The sequence below is a fragment of the Tachysurus fulvidraco genome, chromosome 11, assembly GCF_022655615.1.
Source record: "Tachysurus fulvidraco isolate hzauxx_2018 chromosome 11, HZAU_PFXX_2.0, whole genome shotgun sequence".
Classification (NCBI taxonomy): domain Eukaryota; kingdom Metazoa; phylum Chordata; class Actinopteri; order Siluriformes; family Bagridae; genus Tachysurus; species Tachysurus fulvidraco.
The window spans coordinates 4964737-4987572 of NC_062528.1; the positions used below are offsets into that span (position 1 = coordinate 4964737).

The 22836-nt window shown below is 38.3% G+C and overlaps 1 protein-coding gene across 1 annotated transcript; it reads left to right on the top strand.

Annotated features, from left to right (window-relative positions):
- The first annotated feature begins 705 nt into the window (after nucleotides 1-705).
- On the top strand, nucleotides 706-22161 carry c2cd3 (C2 domain containing 3 centriole elongation regulator). Its single transcript, XM_027137123.2, has 33 exons — nucleotides 706-868; nucleotides 1578-1847; nucleotides 2198-2355; nucleotides 3002-3204; nucleotides 3295-3410; nucleotides 3533-3662; nucleotides 5428-5556; nucleotides 6161-6308; nucleotides 6567-6634; nucleotides 6802-7005; nucleotides 7131-7240; nucleotides 7335-7453; nucleotides 7561-7692; nucleotides 7983-8453; nucleotides 8611-8762; nucleotides 8921-9164; nucleotides 9649-9832; nucleotides 10074-10257; nucleotides 11192-11364; nucleotides 12076-12211; nucleotides 12406-12659; nucleotides 12938-13018; nucleotides 13170-13796; nucleotides 14479-14808; nucleotides 15097-15235; nucleotides 17812-17876; nucleotides 17985-18190; nucleotides 18370-18500; nucleotides 19076-19213; nucleotides 19319-19512; nucleotides 19599-20421; nucleotides 21099-21207; nucleotides 21914-22161. The coding sequence occupies exons 1-33, from the start codon at nucleotides 817-819 to the stop codon at nucleotides 22040-22042; spliced, it is 6609 nt and encodes a 2202-aa protein (XP_026992924.2). The 5' UTR covers nucleotides 706-816; the 3' UTR covers nucleotides 22043-22161.
- The last annotated feature ends 675 nt before the right edge of the window (nucleotides 22162-22836 follow it).

Consider the following 22836-nt stretch of genomic DNA (forward strand, 5'->3'; position numbering starts at 1 on the left):
TGTAGACGTCTAGCTAAATGATCCAGAACCCCAACCTTAAAAATGTTATGCTTTTTATTGAGTCACACTTCTTCAAAATAATACATCTTTTCATTATTAATGAAAAACATGGCGACTTATTACTCTCTTCATGGTGTGGAAGGTGTAAGGGTGTATTTATTTTTTCCCACCTGACATCTGAACGTTGAATTGGTCTATTTAATATATATTTTGGGGGGCACGGTGGCTTAGTGGTTAGCACATTTGCCTCATACCTCCAGGTTTGGGGGTTCGATTCCTGTCTCCGCCTTGTGTGTGTGGAGTTTGCATGCTCTCCCCGTGCCTCGGGGGTTTCCTCCAGGTACTCCAGTTTCCTCCCCCGGTCCAAAGACATGCATGTTAGGTTGATTGGCATCTCTGGAAAATTAGCGTGAATGAGTGTGTGTGCCCGTGTGCCCTGTGATGAGGTGGCACTCCGTCCAGGGTGTATCCTGCCTTCATGCCCAATGACGCCTGAGATAAACACAGGCTCCCCGTGACCCGAGGTAGTTCGGATAAAGCGGTAGAAAATGAATGAATGAATGAATGAATGAATGAATGATTGAATGAATGAATGAATGAATGAATGAATGAATATATATTTTGGCATAGTGTTAATTCGCGCGGCTCCCTCTAGGTGGCGGTAATGAAAGAGTCGTTTTTGATCAACACCATCAGTAGAAGAAGTAGAAGGCGGCAGTTGTGATTAGTAATTTCTTCGTTGCCGAGTGGCATTATGTAAACATAAAGAGTAAAAGGACTAAAATAACCTGAAGTTTAAAGTTTACAGCTTAAGTAATGAAGAACAAAAGGGAAAAATCATCCAAGTTTGGCGGTAAAATAAAGAAAGGTAGGTTTTAGAGAGTATTTACTGTGTGACAGGAGCTCAGGGATTAAAGCCGTTACGTTTGGTGACAGTTGATCATTAATGAAACACAAATGGACCCAGACGCCATCCCTGTGTATAAACACACTTTACTGTGGTCTGTGTAACACTGTAGTGCCTCATCTGGGCTAATAACACTTTGGGATTGGAGTTTAGCTAGTTGTCAGCTGTAAATAATTAAAGAAAGAAAGAAAAATGAGTTTTGAATTAGAATTTATTCTAAAAAGATTCACAGCAATGTAAATAACAAGCTTATAATATTTATACAATCCAGTTAGGAGTAATAAGAAAGCTGGAAAGTATTTTACCAGCTGGAAAATGATCTAGTCTGAGCAGTTTGATGCGTGTTTGACAGACAGGGAGGAAAAAATGGGGAAATAAATAAATAGATACTGTAGTTAGATCCAGGTATCTTACAAACTAATGAACATTTCTGTACAATATAAATAACAAAAGCTTTTAAATTATAGTCTTTCGTATTCTCTACTCACAATAGAATTTGTTCATGATTTGTAAAATTGTAATTAATTTGGTAAATTTACAAAACAAATAGGGCTTTAAAGCCCTAGTAAATGAGTAAATGCACCAGCAGTCAGACTTTACCTTGTGTTCTGCATGTAGCACCAACTGAATTTTTTGCTCCACGTTTGAAGACCTTTATTTTCTTTACCAGTTGTCAGTGATGTGTCTCCTTCGACAAGCATTCCTCCTCTTGTGGAGGGCCATGTGCGATGTTTCCTAAGAGTCACGTTAAGCAGAGTGTTGTGGACTATATCCAAGCCTCCACCACGCACCCTGATGAGATTACGCTGGTGGGGAGAGACGACCAGCGGCACCGTCTTCTGTCCCAGAGATGGATCTATAGATAGAGAGAAAGAGGTGAAATCCACAGCTAGATTTCCAGTTCGATGTGGTCCAAAGCAATTGACTTCATATTTAACAGGTAATGTCATGACTTAAGATTTTTACAAGTCTGATTATTGTAAGATTAAATATTTTATATTAGGGCTCATAAAATGATGATATGACAAAGGACATCACAAGTTGCATTTCAGACAGTAGTGCATGATAAGTCAGCATCTTAAGTCAGTAACAGTCACACCCATATTTCAGGGTGAACCGCTGATCCTCATAATAAATAATAAAACCCCACAGTCCCATAATATGTTAAATATTTTATATTTTTAAAATTCTACATATGTGTGTATGTGATGTTATGCTGTGGTATTATTTTCTGCGTTTTATTATTTAGGTCACTGTTTTCTTATGCGTCATCATTTATGTTCTTTACAGATATGGGCTCACTGGTGCTGGATGTTCTTACAAAGCCTGATCACTTACCCATAGCACGAGTTCAAATACCTGGAATTGCTAAATTGTCTCTTTCTCGTTCTGTTAATGGATCTTTCACACTTGTGTCACCCGTGTCTGAAAAGCTTGGTGAGCTACAGGTGGGCAATATGTAAGATCATATTTCATATGATCTCTACTACTTACACTATATGTCAGATGTGGACACGTGACCATTACACGCAAAATGATGGTTGAACATCCCGTTCCAAAACTATGAAGCAAAAGTATTTCGAGCCACTCTTCTGGAAAAGATTTCTGTTAGAAGTCTGTGGTCAGTTTGTGCTTATTCAGGAATAAAAGCCAGAGTCAGTGTTTCTTCATCGTAATGGTATTCAGTGAGGTTGAGGTCATGGCTAAGTGAAAGTCTCTCTACTTGGTCTAAATCAGCCATGTCTCCATGGCCCTCACTTTGTGTACAGGGGCATTGTCATGCTGGAACAGATTAAGCAGACTCCCCTTAGTGAAAGTATACCTAGACAGTTGTGTGCTTCCAACTGTGGCAACATTGTGGGGGAGGTTCATGTATTGGAATGATGGTCAGCTATACACACTTCTGGCCATATAACATATTATTATTATTATTATTATTAGTAGTAGTATTATTAATAATGAATTATTAATTATTATTTATAAAGTAATTATAATTAAGAGCGTTTAGGCATAAATTTGCATATTATAATGCCTGTGTTTTAAACTATGCATTTTTGTAAAAAAAAATTTTTTTTTCTGTTTTCCCCACAATAGGCTACACTTGTTCTAGAGCCTCTGGCAGAAACTTACGATAGCCGCAACTCAGTACCAACTGTAGACTTAAATAAAGACACAGCAGTATCTGCTCCAAGACTCCTATCTGACCAAAACATGCTGCTGCCATCTTCATCCCAGTTTGGTTCAAAAACCAATGGAAATGAGTCAGATCCTGGCGGCAGCTCCAGGGGGACACCAATGTGTGTTTAACTTCATAATATACTTTTGTTTTCTCCTTTTAATAAATAGTTTTTCCATTCTTGATTTAAATATTTCTTTTTTTTTATTAGAGGAAAGGACCACTTATACTTTCAAGAGAGGGGAATACCACATTCTGTTAGACCTAATGCTGAAGCTGGCGAACCCAATGCCCTCATTCCCTCAACATCAGTGGACCTACTTTCTGGTAGGTTTCCAAAGCAAGATATTTTGTTTATTAAATATTTAGCATTTGGGCTGGTGTGTTTTTTTTTATTTTTATGTAATGTATTTAATCCATCTAATGACCCCTGCCTTGTTCCCTTCTAGTTCTTCTTGAGCGTGGAAGCAAGCTTAGAAATGCCATGGTGGTGTCTGCATTGCAGTCTGATATTGATTCTGAAATGGGTCTAAAGGATGCTTCCCTCCACTTACAGACAGATAACCCTGGAGCTTTACCGTATGTCTCCACGTCTTCTTTTTTAAATATTTTTTTTTTAGTTAATTTTTAAATTGTAGCGCATTCTAGAATTATGGATACTTAAGGAAAATGCAAGAATTAGATAAATAAAACATTAGTCAATATATTGCTCACAAAATACAAAGCAATTCAAGCTTATTGGCACACTTACAATTAATATTTTGTGATGCTTAACTCGGAGAGGAACATTTAATCTTATTTTGTAATGTCTAGGTTGGGATTGTTCGAGGTAAAGACTGGGTTACTCCATGTTATACAGTTTGTGTTTCTTCACCCATTTCTTTGTTGATATGGGAATATGTTTGGCTCATCTTGTTCTTCACCCAACCCCCTGAACCATGACTGCACAACACTTCCAGAGTATCATATCATCAAACGTCATATTTAACAGATGCATTTCTTTGTATTCAGACCCACTTTTGTGAACAAACAAACCGATGTTGTGCATGACCAAGATGTTTGGTGGATTTTGGTCTCATTCTGAGCACAACACAAGATTTCAGTCTAATGAAAGATTTCAGTCTCCTGCACTATCCTGGCCTAATGGTTAGAGAGTCTGACTCGTAATCCTAAGGTTGTGGGTTCGAGACAAGGCACCGAACCCCCAACTGCTCCCCGGGAGCCGCAGCATAAATGGCTGCCCACTGCTCCGGGTGTGTGTTCACGGGGTGTGTGTGTGTGTGTGTGTGTGTGTGTGTGTGTGTGTTCACTGCTGTGTGTGTGCACTTTGGATGGGTTAAATGCAGAGAACGAATTCCGAGTATGGTTCACCATACTTAGTCGTATGTCACGTCACTTCTCTTCACTTCACTTCACTTCATGTGTGCTTTGACTATGTGCTCATGGGTTAAAGGTGGGGTCTCCGTTGTTTGAAATGCTTCAGATGGGCCGCCAAACAAAACAAAAACAAAACTAACGTGTAGCCAATGAGCAGAAAGGGCCGTGTCTTGTCAATATGGCTGAGAGAGTGTTCAGTGTGCATATGTGACATTAGCAGAAAGCGGTTTTAACATTGACATTAACATTAATAAAAACAAAGAAAGAATGCGAAAAAAAGGCTTACGATAAGGCAAGAAGCAGGACCCGTGTTAATATAGGATCAGCTTTCCAGCGCTAGAGAAACTGAACGTCTTCCGCATGAAACGGAGCTAAACCTTTCATGGTACAACACACAATACTACAAAAACACATAGTATTACTCATTGAGTTTATTTACTGATAAAAAATATCCCCTCGGTCAGCTGCCCCAACAGGTTCCGCCGTAATAGTTGTCTGGGTTTATTCTTCAAAAAACTGTTTCAGACATTTTAGACTTTTTTTATGGCCTTAATTGTGCTTAATGATTTTTTGAACTGTTTATTTAGAATTATTTCCAGTACCTGCTTTGTGCAGGTCAGCAAGCAGCAGCTAAAAGGTCTTTTTACGTTTGGAACCACATATTTATACAGAGAGCAAGTAAAAATGAAAGGAAAAAAATTCACAAATGATATTTTGTTTCCATGGGCTTAAAATATTTATTAGCAGTGTTAATATCTTGGTACATATTCATGTTGATATTTCAATGTATTGTTAATATTAATACTAACATTTTCTTAGCATTTTAATAAAAATGATTGTATTTCATTTTTATTTTCTTCATTAATTATTGCTTTTTTTGGCAGAATGGTGTCTTTAATTCTGGAGTGCAATCAGACTATGGCGACTGTCTGATAAATTAATGTTTTTTTTGTCCACATCAAAAAAGGACCCCAATTTTATCGACAACGCCGGTGATGCAGAATATTCTCCACTCACGTATTCATCACTCAACTGAGGACCCTGAACTCCTCGTGCCTGATACACATGACACAGCTCTGGAGCAGCTTCTAGGGAGGTAATGAAGATGGCATTTCTATTGTATTTAAGGAATATCAGGAATATAAAAATGTGTTTCTTTTTAACTGTAGCACAAACACAATTATTATAGACAATATCAACGCTTATTGTGCTTAGCCTATAATGGAAAATAAATCAGCTTCTCACACGTTCCTAAACATTATGTGGTATCCAGGTGAAATCTTAGCCCCACAACTAGAACCTCATAATCTGCTCAGTGAAGTTATACTAAGACTTTTATTTCACACAATTTTATGTTGGGTAATTAATGCTGTGGGTAATTAAGGAAAGTAATTTTCAAAGATACCTTTCACATAATTTTTCGATTGCTCCAACAAGTGCGATTTGACTTGTTATAAGAAATTTCAGAGACAATATGCTTACCTTTCTTTGATAACTTCAGGGAAACTTGATGGAGTGGTTTTATATAACGACACACATGTAGCTGATTGATAAATACTGGAGTTTTTTAATGTTTGGATGTTTTTTTTTTACAATTTGGAGTTTGTATAATAAGACATGTCCAAGTCATGTAATTTGATATTATGTGTAAATCCTACACTGTACAAACACTGGGTACATTGTAAATTCATTGGTTTCAGTGTTAACGGATCCGTGCTTGCTTTATGGGATGGAGAAGGTTCTGTTCCCGGCTCTCTCTCCGGCTGCAGTAGTTTACTCCTGGACAGTGAGCTCAGTGATCCCCAGTATGATCAGAGTCTACTGGAGAACCTGTTCTACAAGGCTTCAGTAAGTTATGTGTGAAAAGTGGTAGCTGAGGGTAAGGGATTGAAGCTAGTAGAGATTAAAACCCAATTTGCCTCAAAACAATCTCCTAATTGTTTAGCTACTTTGTGTAAAAGCATCAGCCAAATAAATGTACTGAGTTAAATGTAAAACTTATGTTTTGGTGTAGTTTTCTATAGAAATGCTTATGCAGTTGTCCTGTCATAAGATCTGCATATCACAAGCTTCATTTTATTTCAGGACTTCTGTTTTCTTTTTTAGGTGACTGATAGCTGTTTGGATGCAGAAGATGAGCATAACCAGCAAAAGAGCTTGGAAAAAAATGCCAGGTAAACATTTAGATGAGCATTTTTTTTACCGCTTCAGTTACCCAACTAGTAAAATGCTCTTTGGTTAACAAAGGTTTTTTATAACTTAACCTACGAATATTCAGAGGAAATTCACTCCAGTCATTACTGATTGCAGCTTGTTTTCTTTTTCCTGTTCATCTTTGAAGGCTAGATTTGGGTGTCACGTCACATAGCGGAAACATGATTTCCTTCACTGGGCTGAGTTTGGACAGGGTTTCACTTCTTGGAGGCATCAGTTCAGCTAGAGTTATAGTTATTCAGTTATTAGTCCCTACAGACGATACCTCAAATATATCAAGGAAGCAATCAGGAAAAGGAAGACCTCCTCTACCTCTCACTACTCGGAAATGGTATAGCCCATTTTTTTATTATAAACTTTTATACAGTGTATAGTGCGACAATTAATTATTATTATTAGTATTATTATTACATTCGTATATAAACAAACCAGTATTTCATTTTATCTCTTTTCCAGCACATATTTTGTTGAATATCACTTTCCATTAGCATCTGCTAATAATGCTACTGGGAAATCAATTCCTGTGGAGGTCACAAGAGTTGTCTCCAATAAAGCTGTGGGTGGAGGTGAGAATTTGTTTTTATTTTCATTTGTTATTACAAGAATTGGGAGAAATAAAATGGTACAAAGAATGTATCATATTTCTTTTTTTTTCCTCAGTGGTGAAATTTCAGCATCGGAGTGTCTTTCCAGTGCACTTCAGTGGCACCACCATTAAGCAATGGTGGGACACAAACCTTAACTTTACAATCTACTTGAGGAAGAATCATCAAAAGAAAGTAAAATGACTATCTGTAATCTTTCAGTGTTTTGTAGAATCCAAATTTTTTGGAATATATTATGTCAGATATTAGGAGTAACATATTAATCCCTCTATCTGCTTTAGCCTGTTCCAATAGGGACGGCTGTATTCCAGTTACGCACTTTGCTTCAGAGCGATCGACTGAGTATCACCACTTCACTTCCTGTCCAAAGAATTGACAGTGACTATACAAATCAGGACATTGGACCTCTCAAGGTAACAGACCCTTCAACTATTATGACTTTTAGAGGACCTTTGTAGGATCTGTTCCCAGTGTTGTAAAGTTGTAGTTCAGTGTTTTTATCTTTACAGTCACTGTCTGCTGAGCTTTGCCCAATTAACCGAGCTTATTTTGAAGCTTATCTGGAATGTATACTTGTTAAACTGTTTGATTTTATTAAGTCATGTAATACGCATCTTTTTTATTTTAAATGGATGATATCACTTTGTATATGTTTGTGTTTGGATCATACAACAATATTGATGCCATTTTTATGGTTCTGAAGGTCTCATTTGAACTGGCTGCAAACAAGAAAGACTTCACTTCCAAAAGCAGGTTAGAGAACATGGCAGCATGTGCAGGCACATCTCCACCAAAAGCAGACATCTCTCTTGGACAGCCGGATGATGGAGACGCTATTGATTTCCCACATGTTAGTAACAGTTCTCAGAAGACAGACAGAAGAGAGACACCTCCCATGGCAGTTCATTCATCCTCGAACATCTTAATGCCAGAGGCCAGGTCTGTTTCACCACACGGAGCTCAAAACTTTCCCCGTAAATCTGCTCAACTCACAGAGGAGGAAGACAGTGATCTTTTGTTCCACACCCTGCTTATGGTGCCAGATGGAAAAGATTTCCATTGTGCACCTTTGCAGCCCAATGTCTATTTAAACTGTAAGCTCTTTGGATCTGAAGAGACGATTCGGTCTGTGGTCAGTTGGGGTCAGGCACACCCAACATTCAGCTTGATTCAAGTGAGTTCAATGAGATGAAGTCTGTAGTTTTTACAAAAAAAAGTGAAAAAGTAAAATATTTTTCAAACGTAGATGGTGCATCTATCTATATATTGTGTGTGTGTGTGTGTGTGTGTGTGTGTGTGTGTGTGTGTGTGTGTGTGTGTGTGTTCTGCAGGTGGCACCAGTAGCTCTCACTCCCAAACTGTTAGAGAGGATGAGGAATAATATGATGATCATAGAGGTTTGGCTCAGAGCAAGTTCTGCACATGATGATAAACTCCTCGGGCTGGTCAAACTACCTCTACACCAGTTTTATATGTCATTCAGGTTGACCTTAAATTTATTATAGCAGTTAACTCAAAAGATGACTATCACCTGCACCATGTCTGTAGCATATTGCACTGTGGATTTGCTTTGGATTTGCACATTACAACACATCCCCTAATAAACCTTTGTTACTCCTTTTTTTTTTTTTTGGCCAACAGAGACCCCAAAGTTTGCCAGCTGCTTCTACAGGCACAGTATCCAGTGGTGGCAGTAGACAGCTATCTGCCCGTAGTGGACATTTTCAGTGGTGGAACACGTGGGAGTCTGAGGGTGTTTTTGGCCATGGGTACGTCTCAGCAGATCACAGCTCTACAGCGCATGAGAGACGAGGACCTGAGCTCCGTGTCTCGGATGCCCAGACCAGTCCACTTACTAGACCACCGACCCATTGAAGATATAAAGGTCTGTTTTCTTAAAATGTTTAAAGCTTGTGTGCCACAGTCTAATCCTGGATGGTCACAGTATGAGGGATTTAAGGGATTTGCCTTTAGGTACCACCGTGATATAGCCCCTCATGATGGTCATCCAATACAGGCATGGAATCTTTGAGAAAAGCCTCCTAAATGAAGCTCCCCAATAAAAGTATTTTAGATGATGACAAAGGTTTACCAGAAAAACTGTAAAGAATTAAAAATGTTAAATGGTTTGTTTGACACTTTTCTATTTTCTTAGACACTACACAATGTATTCATTAATATTCTAAAATTGTAAAAGGAAGAAACCCCTTCTATAATGTTCAGGTGTTTTGATTGTAGCCTAATTGATGCAAATAAAATCACATATTTTATATGACCTAATAGCTGCATTTCACTGACAAATGGGGTTCATAGACATTTCTTTGAGAACCATGACACTAAATCTTTTTACATTTTTTTCCTTTGTGCAGTTAAACACTCCTCCTTCTGCTCAAGCTAAGGATGAGCATGTGTTTTTGGTACGGATTGAGAGAGTAAAGGGATTAACTCCACTGCAGTCTACTATCTGGGGAGAAGCAGATTGTTATATCCAGTACTCATTCCCCACTCAGGAGGAGGCCTGGCAGGACAACGATCCACATATCGTGGAAAACAGTAAGCATCTGTAACTTGTCAATAGCAATCAATACTTTGGCCATGCATGTTAATGTGGTTTAATAATGAATGTCAGCTGTAGAGCATTTTTCTTTTTAGCATTCTAGCAATCAGAACACATCTGCTTTTATAATGTGAGCATTTTTTCATTCTAAAAGTTGTATCGACTCTTTGTTTCTATTGAAAACAGGTATATCTCATTTATTTTTTGCAAAAACTGATTTTATTTTTTCTTACTCAGATGTAGATCTGAAGTCATATCGCACTGCTACTACACTGTGCATGCCCGATTCCGTGTTTGGCCATCGTGAGACACATGTGCTAGTGGCACCTCCTGGTGTTCCAGTGCAGAGGCTGTTGCTCAGCTCGCTGGCCAGTCAGGGCTTCAGCAATGGAGGAGGAATCCAGTTTGAAGTCTGGTGCAGGTAAAGAGATGAACATTTTCTCAAATTTTTCATGTTTGTCCATAAAAATATCATATTTAATAAAGCAACAAATATAACCAATTTGTAAATTAAAGTGTTTTAAACCATTGTCAATGCATGGAGTGGTGGCCTAAGGCCTTTCCATGCCTTAATGTTCATACAATTGAGGTCATAAGTATACACCCCATTGCTGTTAATAATTGAAAAAAAATAAGGAATTGTATAATTGCTACATTTATAAACAAGTTCACAAGACAAAGTAATAACTGAATTTATACAAATGAAACAGTTCAAACATTTACATCTCCCTGATTACTAACATTGTTGTTATCTGGAGGATCAGTGATGTCGTTCAAGGAGACTTCTTCATGAGCCAGCCCCTTGTTTGTCTTGAACAGTTAAACTGCACATAGTTCTTTAGATAAATCCTTCAGATCCTGTAAATTCTTTGCTCTTCCAGCATCTTCTGGATATTTGACCCCTTTCCATTTGACCTCATATAGAGGCTTTATGACTATGAAATCCTGAATATGAATTACTTTTCACACTGAGGAACAGGTTTGAACTGGTTAATTTGTGTAAATTCAGTATTATTTAGTTTTGTGGATTTTATGTAAACATCGGTTATGTTAAATAGCTTAATCAGTTAACATTTTCAAATGACCTCAACTGTAAATAAAAATAAATATAGAGCTTTTAAACAATCACGTCTGCAATCACAGTAAGCCCCCCCAAAAGAATGATCCAATTTTTAAGGCACGTAGTGACACTTGGTCCACTCTGTGATACCCGGTTTATTTTTGATCTGTTCTTGTATTTGGTATTTGCATATTATATGTACTGTACTGCACCAGGTGCAGTTGTGGCTTTGGCAATTACAACAATAGGGTATTCATAAATGTTTTCCTATTTATTGAACAAACAAACACGGCAGGTATTATTACCCAAATGTGCGTGAGCAACTGGTAGCCAGAGGACTGCTGCCCATGGCCAAGTTGTGTGCCATGGTCACAATGCAGAGGCAAGGAGTAATGGAAGCACAGCTCTTCTGTCTCCCACTTGTGCCAAAGTCTGACAAGCCTACTGATGTCCAGACACAACCCTCAGGTACACTTCATCAACACATTCATTATCATACACTGTTCAAACTGTGGGCTTCATGATCTCTAAACTAACTTTATATATGTGAACATTATTAAAATCATTGAAACGAGTAGATTTGTATTAAAGTATTAAAATGGACGTGTTATGTCACTCTTTTATCTGGTGTAGAATCTTGAGTTCTTGGCTGTCATATGCATATACGCTTGTGATAAGTTATTAATTATTCAAATTAATTCAAAAATAAATAAAAATAAAACTCCTAGTGATGCAACTGCTCCTTCATTTGTCTGTAGAAACATTGTGGCACATAAAGAATATACTTTTTTAAATACATAAGTGCCTTTATATCTGCAACTTTCATTATAATAGTACATACATCCGTGTCTATTTTGCGCAAGATAAAGAGAATAAAGAGAATAGAGAATAGTGAACATTTTTTAGCGATACCAATGTAGGGTTCTAATTTATGTCCTGTTACAAAGTTTGAATCTCCTGATAGAAAATATATGAATTATGTTTTTAAAGTTTAAACTTTGCGGTAATCATGTATTATAGTTACTATTAGTATTATTATTATTGTTATTGTTGTTAATTTATTCCTATTAAAAGTCTTTAAGATGCACAAACTTATGCATATTTTGATCAATCGCCACACTAATGATTGGGGTCGTTAAATTTATCAGCTTATATAATATCAGTTGCACTTGCTCTTAGGTCTACTTGAAGTGAGTGTTCAGTACAAGACCCGGCCAGTGAGGAGGAATAGTTTAAAGGAAGGCATTTTGCCCACCCGCGTGGTGAATCTGGTCGTGCAGGTGCACAGAGCCACTGGCCTGCAGGCTGCAGCACGGTGAGTTATTTGCCTTCCTGAGTTTACTGTCAATTCTCCAAAGCAGCAAAACTCAGAGTTAAAGTTAATGGCAGCTGGTAAGGATGAGCAATCTTGATTGTTTTACTTTACTAGTGCTATGTTTTTTTCATAATGACCTTGATAACTTCTAGGCTGTATTCCCCACAGTATATAAGATCTGTCTCTCCACACAGGGCCATAGGATTGAAGTACTACTCAGAGGTGGGAGTTAATTCGTTCGTCACATTGCAGCTCTCGTTCCTGCCAGAGAAGGAGATCAGGACGACACGTATAACAGCCAGGAGCTTTTGCCCACAGTTTGAGCATCACACTGAGTTTTGCTGTCAGCTGTTGGTGCAGAGGGACAGTGGAGAGAGTGTGAGTCTAGCTGAGGTGCTGCAGGAAGCTATGGCCATTTTTACAGTTTATAACAGAGATGGACGCAAAGGTGAGCAATCTGAAGACTGCAACAGCTAGGGGTAATCAAATCAGCTGTTCTAGCTGTCATGTTAGTGGTCTTTGTACTATTGCAGAATTACATTAGCTCTCCAGTCTTTATAATATTAAAAGCCATAGTGTGCAATTTTAATCTTAATAATCCTAAGTAAGATATAGTCTTCTGTTACCTGCAATGAAAGCTTTTACAAGGCTCCACTTACCCCATTACTACTTCCTATAGCTAATGACCACATTCTTATTAATATTTAAACAAATTATCTCATTTAGTGATGAATGCATCAGGATCTGAAGACAGCATACTGGGATCAGTGAAAATTCGACTAGCTGACCTCCTTTCTAAAAGAACAGGTAGGGTGTGTAATAAAAAGAACCTCTTTACTTAAAATGTTAAAGTAAAGAACTTTAAATTTTAACCATGACTGTAGCCATAACTGTATTATAACCTGGTGTATATACATGTTATACATATATTGAGAGAGAGATTTTATTTTTTTTATAGGTATTTCTGGTTGGTATGGTCTCTCCCTCCCTCCACGTGTGTCTTTACATCATGGCCTAACTTCAGTCGGAGGACTCGAACTCTCTATAAACTTCAGCCACCGCACAGACCGGGAGCGAGTCCTGAGTTCCGCACGGATGCTAGGATGGGAACCTGCGGCGGACGGGAGAGAGGAAGATTGGGATGATGAAAAAAAATGGGACACTCCTTCACAAAGAATGTGCACAATGACATTTTCTATTCTTATGCCCAGAGCCTGGCTACCTGTCCATTGCCTGCTGCTCCCAGGTCACACAGAGCTCCAGAGGTCTACCTATTGTTACTATAGATACAAATTTAATGATCAGGAGGCTTTCTGTTCTGAGCTAAGGCATCCAGCTCTGGAAGATGGTGAAGAGGGTGAGGGCATGGCTACTGTGGCATTCACGGGCACCCAGGCTGTAGAACTGAGAATAAGTCAGCCACTTCTGTGGTATCTGAGGGAGGAGAAGCTAGATGTGCAGTTGTGGGTATCCTTTGGGAAGGAGAAACGGTTGCGGCCTCACAAGTCGGATCGCCTGGTGGGGTCTGCCTTTGTGGATCTTTCAACCCTCGCAAAAACTTCAGAGCACAAGCAGACAATAAGTGGTACAGTAATATTTATGGCTATTAGGTACACCAAAGCTTATGCCTGTCATTTTTTCAGGTGCACCTACCATAAAGGGGCACTTATATAAATAAATATAAAATTACTTGCTGTACTTTTTAAAATGATATATGCATTTTAAAGCAGTGCTTTTATTCCCCTTCCGAGTGTACACCAAATAATGAAGTCTCTGCGGTCCAACCAGAGAGGCCTCAATAGGGCACTGCACCTGGTGTTATTGTGTCACTGGATGCCCAATTCATTACATCTGTGTTAATGTATTCATCGATAGAGACTTAAAAACACTTTTGTACATTGCTCTGGATAAGAGAGTCTGCCAAATGCTGTAAATGTAAACAATTTAGGTGAGTTATTACAGTTTAACAGTTCTGTTCAGGATTTTCTTTTTATTATAAATATAGACATAGAACAAACAGGGAGAAAATGCTAGTTCAAGTATTTCAGGAAGAGGCAAGTCTCCATCTGCTGTTTGAAGACAGTCAGTGACTCGGATGTTTGGACATCTAGGGGAAGTTCATTCCAGCTCCTCGGTGCCAGAACAGGAAAAAAAAACTATTTTACTATATTTTTATGTACAGAATAATGACAAATATGAAGGGAAAAATGAGTGCACATGAACAAAGGATGTGTGTAATATGTGTGATATTTCCACTGACTCTGTAGGTGTGTATCCTCTGTTTAATCCTTCTGCTGCTGACCTGAGTGGAGCTGCTCTGAGAGCCCACATCACTGTGACAGCAGGATCTGTTCCACACACACATCAGGCCCCAACACTTACAGAGGAGGAGATGCAGCTGAGCAGCACCGGAGAGGAAGAGGAGGACAAAGGACCCTCGCCTGTACAATCTCCCACTCCAAACACTCAGTCTAGACAGCATTGTGGGTCTAATACACAACAAACTAAATCAGTGCAAAGCTCAACTGTGATCACCAGTGACAACACTTTCACTGCAACTGTCAGTGTAGAGCGAGCTATGCACCTTAGTCTGAAAGGTAAGATATGCTGCAGAAATAAATATGTTTTACACAATGTACTTCTTCCCTATAGGAAGTAGGAATTATGACAATATAAACATTTTTATTGGCTAACCTGTTATTACACTCTTGCATTAAATATATTTCTTCTCAACTTAGGGATCATTTGCAAACCCGATCTCTTGTAGAGGCAATCAGTTCTGTCTTGTTTCTCAAAATTACCTAGAACTTACCCAGAATATTGGGATTGCCAAAGGGACACGCTGCCATTTTCAAATTAAAGATATGGTGTCTATATGATCACAGGTTGCCCTAAAGCTGAGAGGGATAACAGCCTCCCCAGCTGCTGGGTATCTTATGTTACAGCTGATGAACCTGCGACAGTGAGCACATCTGCAGTACAGGATAGTGAGTGTCCAGTGTGGGACCATCAACAGGACTGCAGGTACACAACATTCTCTCTCATGTCTGTACACACACAAACATGCACACACAAACATGCACACAAAAACACTTACACTTACACAAACATGTGCACACACAAACATGTGCACACACAAACATGTACACACAGACATGTACACACACAAACATACACTTACACAAACATGTGCACACACAAACACTTATACTTACACAAACATACACTTACACAAATATACACTTACACAAACATGCACACACAAACATGCGCACACAAACATACACTTACACAAACATGCACACAAATACACAAACATGTACACGCAAACACTTACACTCACACAAACGTGCACACAAATACTTACAAACATGTACACACACAAACATACACTCACACAAACATACACACACATACACTCACACACACATACACTCACACACACATACACTGACACAAACATACACTCACACACACATACACTCACACACACATACACTCACACACACATACACTCACACACAAACATGTGCACACACAAACACTTACACAAACATGTACACACACACTTACACACACAAACATACACTTAGACAAACATGTGCACACACAAACACACACTCACACAAAAATACACTCACACAAACATGTGCACACACAAACACACACTCACACAAACATGTGCACACACAAACACTTACACACACAAACATACACTTACACAAACATGTGCACACACAAACACACACTCACACAAAAATACACTCACACAAACATGTGCACATACAAACATACACTCACACACACATACACTCACACACATACACTCACACACATACACTCACACACACATACACTCACACACACATACACTCACACAAACATACACTCACACACACATACACTCACACACACATACACTCACACACACATACACTCACACACACATACACTCACATACACTCACACAAACATACACTCACACACACATACACTCACACACACATACACTCACACACACATACACTCACACAAACATACACTCACACACACATACACTCACACACAAATACACTCACACACAAATACACTCACACAAACATACACTCACACTCACACACACTCACACACACATACACTCACACACACATACACTCACACACACATACACTCACACACACATACACTCACACACACATACACTCACATACACTCACACAAACATACACTCACACACACATACACTCACACACACATACACTCACACACACATACACTCACACACACATACACTCACACAAACATACACTCACACTCACACACACATACACTCACACACATACACTCACACACATACACTCACACACACATACACTCACACACACATACACTCACACACAAATACACTCACACACAAATACACTCACACAAACATGTGCACACACAAACATACACTCACACAAACATACACTCACACAAACATGTGCACACACAAGCATACACTTACACAAACATACACTCACACAAACATACACTCACACAAACATGTGCACACACAAACATACACTCACACACAGACACTCACACAAACATACACTCACACAAACATACACTTACACAAACATGTGCACACACAAACATACACTTACACAAACATACACTCACACAAACATACACTCACACAAGCATACACTCACACAAACATACACTCACACAAACATTTGCACACACAAACATACACTCACACAAACATTTGCACACACAAACATACACTCACACAAACATTTGCACACACAAACATACACTCACACAAACATACACTCACACAAACATACACTCACACAAACATACACTCACACAAACATACACTCACACAAACATACACTTACACAAACATTTGCACACACAAACATACACTCACACAAGCATACACTCACACAAACATACACTGACACAAAAATGTGCGCACACAAACATACACTTACAAAAAAGGTGCGCACACAAACATAATTAAACAAACATGTGGACACACAAACATGCAAACACAAACATGTACACACAAACATGTACACACAAACATGTACACACACAAACATAAACTCACACAAACACATGCACTTACACAAACATGCACTTACACAAACATGCACTTACACAAACATGCACTTACACAAACATGCACTCACACAAACATGCACTCACACAAACATGTACTCACACAAACATGTACTCACACAAACATGTACTCACACAAACATGCACTCACACAAACATGTACTCACACAAACATGTACTCACACAAACATGTACTCACACAAACAAGTGCACACACAAACATACACTTACCCAAACATGTACACACACAAACATAAACTCACACAAACATACACTTACACAAACATGTGCACACACAATCATGTGCACACGCAAACGTACACTTACACAAACGTGCACACACAAACGTGCAATCACAAACATGTACACACACAAACATACGCTCACACAAACGTGCACAATCATATATGTACACACACATATTGACACACAAAGGAGCCAACTAACTATATTGTGTATTTCTAATTAATTGACATTTTTCTCAGGCTTTCAAAAGAGCTGCTTTTAGATCCACAGCAGTCTCTGGTGTTCAAAGTCTGGCACAGAGGAGGTATAGTCTGAGTACATGTAGTCTCATTTACATTCTGTTTTTATTTGCTATCAAACTGAGTAACATTAACAGTTGTAGTTTCTTTTCCTCTGTTTTCCTTTTGAACAGAAATAGAGCGTGTAATAGGTTTCACCTCAGTGGACCTTTCTCCTCTTCTGTCTGGCTTCCAGTCCGTGTGTGGCTGGTACAACATTACAGACTTAAGCGGGCAATGCCAAGGTCAGATCAAAGTGTCTGTGTCTCCTCGAAAGGGTGTGCAGGAGCTGCGAGCCCAGAGACAGACCATGCACGAGAACACTGCTACAGAATCCAGTGTACGTGTGCTGCATATTCTCTGTCTAAATGTTCCCATATCGTCAGTCTGGAATTTAAACTCAGACTAATAATACAAATATTTATTAAAATCACACTTGTACACTAGAGAAACTAAGAGGTATTTAGTTTTATAAGGGTATTTGGTGCACCTCAAGACTTTTTCCTGTCTCTGTTTCAGCCTCTGTTTAGTGCCATGCCGCTGTGTTATCAAACCACAGCCGTGTACAGCGGCTTCCCCAGTCACATTAGCCGCTTCTCCGAGCAGAGGATCAGCACTCCTGAGCAGGCAGACCGATTGCTGTTTACAAGGTATGAACCTTAAAAATAAACCTTTTTAAATAAAAGATTTTAAGATATAAAATCGTATATGACATCATTGTGACATATGATATGAATGATGTCTTGGTATGCCATAAGATCTTGTTTCTGTAATCTGTTAGTGTTTCTAGATCTCTAAACACATCCCTATATGACCATACAGTGCATATTGCAACGGGATTTCATTTCAAGGCTTAATTTTTATTTCATTTTTTTGTAGGTTTAAATTGTATTATTTGCATTTGCTCCTTCTTGGGTCTTCTAGCTTAGTGAATACATGCATTTTCACTTTAAGGGGCATCTTAAAGCTTCTGGTAAGGTATTTTTTATTGCAGGCATGAAAATTACAAACAGCTTGCTATGAAAAATATCTTAAATTGACTGACTATCTTAAAGACTCTCTCAAATGTTTGTGCTGGATTTTGTCTTCTGTTACTGTAATGATTTCCAATTTTAAAGGGATAGTGTAACTAATAAAAGATTGGTTGAGAAGCTTATTTGTGACGATGGGGTGCATTAGCACTGCTGTGTTGTCAAACAGCACACTGTTATCATTGTTGCTTCAGGTTAAGCCAGGCTGACCATCATGACGAGCACATGGACAAAGTTCGCCAGTTCCATAAGAATCTGCGGGAGAAGGAAAGTGTCATGCTGAGTAACTGTGCTGGAGATCCTTCTAGCTCAGCACTTTTCTCAGCCCTGAGGTATTAATTATCTTTCTGTTGCAAATTAAAGTTAGAATTTGTGACACTCGTTTTTCTTGGTTATATTTGTGCAATAGAAGACACATAGCTCTTACGGCCTTTCAGGAAAAACCTCAGTGAGCTGGATGATATCCGAAAGTACTTTAGCCGCAAGTTGTCTACACCCGTGTTCTCTGCATTGGGGGAGCTGAATCAAAACCCTGTGGACAAGGAACCACACAGAGATTCAGAAACAGACACTCAACAGCTACTTCTCAAGTCCAACCAACTGGTGGGAGAGGTTAATGAAATCATTAAAAGTAAGTCCTACATCAATCCTGCTTGTTTCCCTAATTCAATCTGATAAAACTATAGATCATGAAAATATATATTTATGTTTTTACAGGTATAAGTGAACATCAAACCAAAAAATCATCCTCAAACACACATAGTAGCCCTACTACCAACCCAGCTTTATCTGAAGTGTGTGTTTTTTCAAGTGTGGGACATTCAGAGAACTGTGGGACAGAGGATGTTTATAATAAAGCCCCAGAAACAGAGATAGAGGACATCTCACCACTCCTGTCTCTTACATCAGAAGAACCTGATCCTAGGAATGAGGAACTAAACCAAGATGATCTCTCATCTGGGGATGAGAATAAAGAGGAGGATGAGGTGGAGGAAGATGACAGTGATGAATTTGAAGAGACACTGATAGAACCTCGGCCTCTCAACGAGATCACTTCAGCCACGGACAGAACAAGCCCCTGGACTACCGTGCTGTCTGATCCTGAACTTGGCTCTTTAGAGAGTCTTGAGGCAACAGAGCAGCCTGCAGACATCATATACCAAAAAGGGAGAGAAACTTCAATGTCTCCATCAGTTACTACCTCTAAACTACAGAGAACTTCTAGTGATTCAGATCTTTCTGTTGAGATTGAATCATGTGAGGATACAGGAGAAGATACAGGAGGCGATACAGGAAGACATACAGTGAGAGATGCAGGAGGTTGTGATGCAGGAGATGTGCATAATGTTTCCGGGGAAGATGGAAATGACAGGGTGCATTTTAATAACGATTCCAAGCAAGACACTGGGCAGGAGACAGATCATGATCAACAAGACAGTGCATCAGATACAGAAGATTCAGCCTCACCAATATCTTCTAGCTCTGGATCTAGAACAGAGGCATACAGTGAAAGAGAAAAAACTGAAAGTAACATAAAACTGTATCCTTTTTACCTTTAGTATTTTCTGTGAAATGTATTAATACAAGACAATGATAGCAGGTCAAGTTGACTGTGTTTTAAAGTCAACTTGCTAAAGAGCTAAATGATAAAGTCAATAGCTAAACGATCTACAAGCATTTAGCTCTGTGTATATGTGACTCATGTTGATGATACTGAAGTTGTTAGGCTAATCCAAGTCCTAGGCTGAAAAGACATTGGTGGCTGCCTGTGAGATACAGTATGAAACCTCCAGGATTATACATAAGTTTTAGGTCACATTTTCAGTAATGTAAATGCAGGTTTCTCAAACAAGTAAACAAACATACAAAGCTGATGTCTGAAAGTTTTAGCAGATATCATGCATAACTTGCAGCTAAGGTTTAGAGTATAAATTCCTGTGTGTCTAATTTCTGCTTCCTAAAGCAGAACACCTATTCGCTGTCATTTGCATTACATTACGTTAACGGCATTTGACAGACGCCCATACCCAGAGTGATAATGGCCATCCATTTAGATAATTTAGGGTTAAGGGACTCACTCAGGGGCCCAGCAGTGGCAGCTTGGTGGCCCTGGGCGTCTAATTCACAACCTTTTGATTTCGGAACCTTTCGGAATACCTTAACAACAGCCCACAATATTCCTTCTGTTCATTTATACCTTAACCCAAATTCTTCTAGCTGTGACGCTGTAGAGATTCCAAATTTCTTTCTTCCGTCTCACCACTTGGAGGCATCTATGAGAGCGCTGCGTTTGGCTCCTGTTTTTCCCTCAACTGCTGGTGATCCTGTAAGTGTTACTGCTTAAAGAAATGTCTTTTCTTCAGAACATTTTAGCAAATCTGATGCAAATCTTCAAATGATGTCTTTCAAGTCATGTAAAGTATTTTATATTGGGTTTCTGAAATTATAATCCACGTGTGACCCGATCTTTGATGTCACACCTGAATTATAGTCAGTTATTTGTATTATTTTTATTTTTTACCAGATATTGGGTCTTGTTTACAGTATCTATAGTCTACAGTTTTGTAAAAGTCTGTACATTTCCTAACAATTATAGCAGCTTGGTCTCTCACCAACCTCTCATTTTTCCTTTGTTGGAATTAATTACAAAAACACAAAAGATGCTGCTTGTCAGGATGCAGAGAAACCAGTACAAATTTTAATCATTGGTAAATCACTGTGGTATGAGTGGAATATTACATACAAACTCTGTAGCTCTGACATACTAACTCAAAACTTTATTTATGTATTTATTTATTGTTTGTTTAATTATATTATTATTATTATTGTTGTTGTTGTAGTTATTGTTGTAATTGAAGCTGCATTCGCAGTGTAAGGAAGCCTGAAATCTGAAGTTTGCAGAAATCCTTGAATGACAGATATTTTCTTAGTTTTTATGTTTTTAATTTTCCAGTAAATCCGTGTGATGGGTATTTTATGATGTTATTCCACACTTCTCCTTATATGAATTTTTTTTAAATAATCTGTTTTAGACTTCTGGAAAATCTGAGTTTACATATCATCGAGTGGCTCGTCCAAGGCCCAGCATTCCTCCATCATCAGCAAAGAGAGAAGAAACAAAAAGAATTGCAAAAATATTTGCTTCACATTTTACACAGTGAAATGAAGAGTTCTGTAGAATTTTGTTGACTTTTTGTACTAATTCCTTTCTGTATAATAATTGTATTTATGTTATTTATATTATTTTAACAATGAATTATGAATAAAAAATATATTTTGATTTGGAGTTTTTTTTAATATGAAGAAAAATAATGTTATTTTAACTATTACACATGTAATTAAGATAATTAATGTTTTAATGTTGGCCATATTCCAGGTGAATGTTTGAATTTCATTTTAGTTCTGTTCCCAGTATAGCAGCAGTGTAGCAAAGAGCCCAAGTGTGCTAAGCATTTGGCTGACAGATGAGAAAATTGCCCAATTTGAGTTGCTGGGAACAATGAGAGTCACTGACAGCAATGTAACTGAAGTCTTATACAAGGGCAAACAGGCAAACAATGTCTGCACTGTCCCCCTTTCTGTGTCTCTCTATCTGTTCTAATTAGCATTTGGAGCCAAACCCCTGGCTGAACTTTACCTGCATGGGGTGACATTGACATTAGCATTAGCATGTAAAAGCCACCAAATGCAATGTAGCCAACAAATGTAATGGAAGAGGTTTTGAGTCTTATTACCAATTTTTTTTATCTAACCAGGGCGATAAATGTCTGCCTACATTTGGAGAATGTGATCAACATGACTATTTGTAAATGGTAATTGTCCTTTTGTGAATCATTAAACAATCTAAGCAAACACACATTTTAAAAATAAACTACTCTATTAATTATTTCATAAGATTAATTATTTTGGAGTTATATTATAAAAAGTAAAAAAACAATGCAGTTTTATTTATTTT

Coding starts and splice junctions, on each gene's coding strand:
- c2cd3 (XM_027137123.2), top strand. CDS start 817: ATGAAGAACAAAAGGGAAAAATCATCCAAGTTTGGCGGTAAAATAAAG. Junction 6,635..6,801: donor AGCTTGGAAAAAAATGCCAG/GTAAACATTTAG, acceptor TCATCTTTGAAG/GCTAGATTTGGGTGTCACGT. Junction 7,241..7,334: donor CAATAAAGCTGTGGGTGGAG/GTGAGAATTTGT, acceptor TTTTTTCCTCAG/TGGTGAAATTTCAGCATCGG.